This window comes from Zea mays, chromosome 6 (assembly GCF_902167145.1).
Source record: "Zea mays cultivar B73 chromosome 6, Zm-B73-REFERENCE-NAM-5.0, whole genome shotgun sequence".
In the NCBI taxonomy this organism is placed as follows: Eukaryota; Viridiplantae; Streptophyta; class Magnoliopsida; order Poales; family Poaceae; genus Zea; species Zea mays.
In genome coordinates, this window is record NC_050101.1 from 134,916,930 (window position 1) to 134,924,064 (window position 7,135).

General features: G+C 47.1%; 1 protein-coding gene across 1 annotated transcript; it reads right to left on the reverse strand.

The window, feature by feature from the left end:
- On the reverse strand, nucleotides 1–6,520 carry LOC100285327 (erg28 like protein). Its single transcript, NM_001158220.2, has 3 exons — nucleotides 6,285–6,520; nucleotides 926–1,132; nucleotides 1–538 (listed from the first exon to the last, which is right to left on the reverse strand). Exons 1-3 carry the CDS (start codon nucleotides 6,424–6,426, stop codon nucleotides 459–461), a joined length of 429 nt encoding a protein of 142 aa, NP_001151692.1. The 5' UTR covers nucleotides 6,427–6,520; the 3' UTR covers nucleotides 1–458.
- Between the last annotated feature and the right edge of the window lie 615 nt (nucleotides 6,521–7,135).

The window sequence follows — 7,135 nt, forward strand, 5'->3', positions numbered from 1 at the left end:
TAAGGAAGACTAGAAGGACCTTGATAAAATGGATATAGCTCTCTAAGGTTGTCCTTAAGGTTGTGTCCAACAGATCATGTGTGATCATACAAAACACTGTTTTCCACTTAGACAACATTGTTTATAGAGTAGAATTTGAAATAGGAGATGTGATAGAAGAGTTGCTGAAGATATCCCTACCGTATCTCAGCTCTCAACAGGTGGTATGCCTGAATATTCACAAATTCGATGTTAAGCCTCCTGCATACTAGATACAGTCGCCTTTTACAATGTTTGGAATTCCATCCCCCAATCAGTGGCAGAAATAATTTGAACTTTCATTCCCTACTCAGTTGGACAAATGTCTCATGCAACAAAATAACATGATGAAAAATGAAGTATGAAATGAGCTTTTCTGACAGTTTCTAAGGTATCCTTCCTCCCCCTGGACCACATAAAGCTAACAGCCCAAGCATCAATCATGACTGCTTCACAGCTTGGGCACCATGGGGATTCACATGATAATTCCACTGAAGAAGCATCCATATGATTGACGTTCCTATGTAAATAAACGGGCAGTGTCGATTAGAGTGGCTAAACAAATAAAGAACACAAATGGAGCATTATTACAGGTAATGCATGCAACAAGCACGCTGTCAGTGCTTCTATTTTGCAAGATTGAAAGCTGGAACCGATAAATGCTACATTCCATTGTTTAAACTGCAAAAGTAAAATATATACTGATAAAATCCTGAGGAAGTTTAAATGAAGACCCTGCATAGGGAAACAGGATAGCTCCTAAAGCTAAATCAAATAAATATTTTGAGAGAAGTGCCAGACATTCAACCAAACAGTTCGTTAAAGCTGATTTCTGATTAGGTTCTGAAGAACTAAATTGTCAAAGGTGAATGAAATTAATGGTCCACTCTGAAGGCAAGCTTAGTACCTGCAAAGAAGCCAACTGTGCTCAGATTTGCTGCAGCCATGGTGTGATATATCAAGTACTCTGTGAGGAAATGGCCAAGAGCGTAGACAAATGATAGGAAGGTGGCCAGATACAGAGGCCTATTTTCCAGGTTCAGTGCACAGAGGAAGCACAACGTGCAGGTCAGAAGAGTCCAGACACCAAAAGTACGGCCATGAACATCAGTCACTGCATGTAAAAAATTACAATCAGGCTAAAATAAAAGATTTGCCTTGAGCCGAGACTTTTAACAAATGGCAGCACACTGATAGGAATTATAAATTTAGCATGAGGGCTTTTCTTAAAGATGTGGCAAAACCCCATTATGAACTGAGGGCGTGTTTGGTGTGGCGCCTAAGCCGCCACACCGCGCCACACTTTTCAGCCACAAGTGTGGCGCCCAATTTGGCCGCCACACTTGTGGCTGAAAAGTGTGGCGCGGTGTGGCGGCTTAGGCGCCACACCAAACACGCCCTGAATCTTGTAACTGCCTACAAGAAAGACCATGCAGCTGAGAGGGATCAAGACATCCCTACTCACTCAATCTAGGAGGAATAAGGATAATAATTGCTGGTGATGATAAGCAATGTTTGTTGAACTTTTTTGTTTCTTTCTTTGCTGCTTGATATTCCTTTTGTAAACTGCTTGTATGTTCCTTTTCTGTTAATAATATTTTCACTAGGGGGGGGGGGGGGGGGGTCCTGTTTCATACAAAAAGTTTGTTGAAGGGAGTTGATAGTGCTCAGGTACAGTGTAAAATTCCAGATTCAAGATTGCTTATTTGTCTAAGTAAGCAATATGAGCAATTGGTTATATCTAGAATTGGGTATATAATAATCTGACACAACACTTCCGAAACACGGGGGCAACTAAGATCTACCAAGATCGATGTTGTTCTCTTGCTGACGAAAAGATAGTCACAAGGCCTCTATATTGCACTTTCACTTATAAGGTGTCAGCATAAGAACTGCAGAGCTCTACGTTAAAAAGATAAATGCCACTGCTGACCTCAGTGGTAGTCAATGATCCGACATCCGAGCAGTATGGATAGAGTAACACTACTTATTTCTCTTAGGAAAAGACTGACCTCACCTTCTGAGAATATCAAGGCTCAGTCAAAAAATTATATATCTGAGCATCATCAAATAAGAAATTCAGATATTGCTGTCGTGTGGTTTCCAACCTATCCTTTAACCCAAAATGAGCTGCGCGACTACGAGCAGCTCCGGTGTCAAATCGATTTTGGTCTGTAAATTCGCTAGCATGGATGATGGTTCGACGCCTCCACTGCTGAGTTCGATTTGGTGGAGCCTACAACCAAATAAAATAGTGTAATCTACTCCTTTCTCATCGAGTTCAATCTCCAAAACAGCCAAGAGAAAGAGGAAATTGTACTGCAGTAAAGAGGTCAGAGCAGCAAAGGCTGAATATTTTACTCCCTCGCACAGAGCCTGTCATGGACCTTCGGTCCATGGGGATAGTTGTCTTCTCCGGCGAGGTTATACCCCTCTGCCGCAGGCTTGGTTCTAGGGTAGCAGCCCTAGGCGCTTGAGAGGGTCATTGCAAGGCCAGGTGACATGGACCTTCGGTCCATGGGGATAGTTGTCTTCTCCGGCGAGGTTATACCCCTCTGCCGCAGGCTTGGTTCTAGGGTAGCAGCCCTAGGCGCTTGAGAGGGTCATTGCAAGAGAGAGAGATTGTTTTGATAATGATCTTGCTTGATTTATTCCCTGCTGCCATGCGGCTTATAAATAGCCCTATGACTAACCAACTTCTCCTACAAACTCTCAACTAACTCCTACTTTCTTGGACTTATCTGATGCTAACTAACTCTCCACAATTCTCTCATCTCAATCTTATTCTCTAGCCTTATCCCAGCTCATCTCAATCTTATTCTCTAGCCTTATCCTAGCCTGGCTGTTGCCTCTCGCTCCCTATGATGCCCATGACATCTCCCCCTCCCTTGAGGACCAGCTCGTCCTCGAGCTGCCATAGACTTACCTGACACGACTTAAGGTTAAGCCTTTTACATCTCGGCTTACCTTTATTATTTAAGATGAAAATACAAAATAATTGTGGAACTAAAATATAAATTTAAACTGCAGCTATGTCCTCCTGTCCTCCTGGATCCCAAGGAAAGAGCTGAACTGCGGACTTCACGTTGGATGAAAGGTGAAGGAGGAACCAGCCTGTTCTTATGTTGGGTCTGTCCAGCACCAAGGCAGTTGCCCGAATGAAGGAGACGACCCTCTTTGGCCGTGTAGGGGGGCTGCATACCCAGATCTCGACTTCTGCAGGGGGTTCAAAAAGTATAGACGAGACCTGGTGGTTGGGCGCGCAGGCTGCGAGTTGGTGCAGCGATGAGCTGATCAGCAAGTGCAGCTTCCGCACCGCCCGCCTAACAAGGAAGCCGCGCACTGCGGCTTGCAGGCGCACCACGGCCTGCTCATGTGATGACGGCCATGGGGTGGCCCTGGAGGCCACAACAAGGTGCTTCTCCCCACGAAGGGACTGTACTTGGTGGCGTGCCAGAAACCCTCACGCTGCCGCCTGAAGCCGCACCGCTGCTTGGAGTTCCTTCTCTGTCTTCTCCTTGTAGCGGTGGAACATCACAACGAATTGATCCCACTTCTCTTCGAGACGACCAAAACTCTCTTCGAGCCGAGTGAATGCATCTGGAGTTGGAGAGGGCGGGTGGGAGGGCGTTGCGGCGGCTGATGGCGCGACGGCTGGTGGTGGTGAGGGATGGGCGGCTGGTGGTGGTGAGGATAACCTGGAGCTGATACCAGGTGTCATGGACCTTCGGTCCATGGGGATAGCTGTCTTCTCCGGCGAGGTTATACCCCTCTGCCGCAGGCTTGGTTCTAGGGTAGCAGCCCTAGGCGCTTGAGAGGGTCATTGCAAGGCCAGGTGACATGGACCTTCGGTCCATGGGGATAGTTGTCTTCTCCGGCGAGGTTATACCCCTCTGCCGCAGGCTTGGTTCTAGGGTAGCAGCCCTAGGCGCTTGAGAGGGTCATTGCAAGAGAGAGAGATTGTTTTGATAATGATCTTGCTTGATTTATTCCCTGCTGCCATGCGGCTTATAAATAGCCCTATGACTAACCAACTTCTCCTACAAACTCTCAACTAACTCCTACTTTCTTGGACTTATCTGATGCTAACTAACTCTCCACAATTCTCTCATCTCAATCTTATTCTCTAGCCTTATCCCAGCTCATCTCAATCTTATTCTCTAGCCTTATCCTAGCCTGGCTGTTGCCTCTCGCTCCCTATGATGCCCATGACATCTCCCCCTCCCTTGAGGACCAGCTCGTCCTCGAGCTGCCATAGACTTACCTGACACGACTTAAGGTTAAGCCTTTTACATCTCGGCTTACCTTTATTATTTAAGATGAAAATACAAAATAATTGTGGAACTAAAATATAAATTTAAACTGCAGCTATGTCCTCCTGTCCTCCTGGATCCCAAGGAAAGAGCTGAACTGCGAACTTCACGTTGGATGAAAGGTGAAGGAGGAACCAGCCTGTTCTTATGTTGGGTCTGTCCAGCACCAAGGCAGTTGCCCGAATGAAGGAGACGACCCTCTTTGGCCGTGTAGGGGGGCTGCATACCCAGATCTCGACTTCTGCAGGGGGTTCAAAAAGTATAGACGAGACCTGGTGGTTGGGCGCGCAGGCTGCGAGTTGGTGCAGCGATGAGCTGATCAGCAAGTGCAGCTTCCGCACCGCCCGCCTAACAAGGAAGCCGCGCACTGCGGCTTGCAGGCGCACCACGGCCTGCTCATGTGATGACGGCCATGGGGTGGCCCTGGAGGCCACAACAAGGTGCTTCTCCCCACGAAGGGACTGTACCTGGCGGCGTGCCAGAAACCCTCGCGCTGCCGCCTGAAGCCGCACCGCTGCTTGGAGTTCCTTCTCTGTCTTCTCCTTGTAGCGGTGGAACATCACAACGAATTGATCCCACTTCTCTTCGAGACGACCAAAACTCTCTTCGAGCCGAGTGAATGCATCTGGAGTTGGAGAGGGCGGGTGGGAGGGCGTTGCGGCGGCTGATGGCGCGACGGCTGGTGGTGGTGAGGGATGGGCGGCTGGTGGTGGTGAGGATAACCTGGAGCTGATACCAGGTGTCATGGACCTTCGGTCCATGGGGATAGTTGTCTTCTCCGGCGAGGTTATACCCCTCTGCCGCAGGCTTGGTTCTAGGGTAGCAGCCCTAGGCGCTTGAGAGGGTCATTGCAAGGCCAGGTGACATGGACCTTCGGTCCATGGGGATAGTTGTCTTCTCCGGCGAGGTTATACCCCTCTGCCGCAGGCTTGGTTCTAGGGTAGCAGCCCTAGGCGCTTGAGAGGGTCATTGCAAGAGAGAGAGATTGTTTTGATAATGATCTTGCTTGATTTATTCCCTGCTGCCATGCGGCTTATAAATAGCCCTATGACTAACCAACTTCTCCTACAAACTCTCAACTAACTCCTACTTTCTTGGACTTATCTGATGCTAACTAACTCTCCACAATTCTCTCATCTCAATCTTATTCTCTAGCCTTATCCCAGCTCATCTCAATCTTATTCTCTAGCCTTATCCTAGCCTGGCTGTTGCCTCTCGCTCCCTATGATGCCCATGACAGAGCCATGTTTGGAGGTCGAATTCTGCTACTGACAGTGAGTGGTTGACCGCTGCAGTGTTGATAGTTCAGTTTCCTTCCGCAAGGTTAGATTCCTACCAACACTAGAGCTGCCCTTAGTCCACTCATTAGACTGTTCTCGACTATCCAAATTGCAGACTCCGCGCTCTAAGACTCACCCCGGAATGAGTCTCACTGACTGAAACAGGATTTTTTAGTATTGACTAATTCTTAGAGTAAACGTTAAAAATAATTAAAAAAGGCAATATCAAGCTAATAGGTCTCCTCGAACAAAACGAATGAATACGAGCATCTCCAACAAGACAATCGTCATTCAAATAAATCTTGAGAAACAACAACACAGTGATCAGATAGTGTGATTGTGCTGCTGCACAGTACACTACACCGATACCTAGAGGAAAACAGAGCAGATCAGGGGATCAGAGACCACCCTCTGTTCTCTTCACTTCAGTCACACTGGTTTTCTGGAACAGCCCTATAGCTCAAAGTGACGAATCTTAAGGGAAGGGGACACAGCGGCCTCCTTTTGGACCTCTAAACCGTCAGCAAGAAGGCATGTAGCACTGCCCCACCCCACCACGATGGGCCAGACCAGATCCAATGAGAATGAGATCTACCTGCTCAGGTGGACCAGGGCGACCTAGAGGCAGAGGTGTGTGCAGAAGCAGTAGAGGGAAGGATGCGGGGTTACTCACTGTCCGTCTGGGAGAAGACGGCGACGCGGAGCGCCCAGATGTCAAAGAAGCCGAACCAGACGGAGGCGAGGCGGAGGGAGCCGACCAGCATTAGCCACCACCCCAGCGCCGGCACGCCCTTCTTCCTTCCCTCCACCGGCATGACTGTCCGCCAAGCAGAGCTGGACAGGAAGGCCGATTATCTGCTAATTGATTATATATCCTTACTCCCAGTGATATAAATCATTTAGCTACATGATCCCTAAAGAAATAACGACGGATGCTATATAAGGGTGTTGTATCAGATTATTTGCAAGTTCTACGGAACTCCTTTATCACACAAAAACGGTATTTTTTTTCTAAAACTAAATCATAGTCTACAAAAGTTGTTTCATGTATATTTTTTTTGTCACAATAAGCATCCGCATCTATAAATTTCGCTTTGGCGATTATAAAAAACATTATTTTGTTTCTTTAAACTCTATAATACTAGTGATCTATATCACGTACCATCCTAAGATATTAGGCCCACCTTCAACTGTCTTTGTCCTAAAGACCTAAGACAAGCATGCAGGTGCACCCAATAGCTCGGCAAGTCATGTTTCCAGTATCTCCTTCACATCGCCCAAGATCGTTCATCACATATCGCAGACATTACATACCATCGAAGTAAAAGCGGAAAGAGTTACAATAACTTAATTTACATTCATTAGTACAATATAGAAAGAGTCGTTATTACATAAACGGGTTTGAGTGCTTATACTTATTACATCACGGGAAGGTAAACACCTTCCATAAGTTTACTTATTTTTCTTCCTCCTGCTTTGGGACGACCTTGGAGCAGAAGCAGCAAAACTCAGCATTTTCATCAC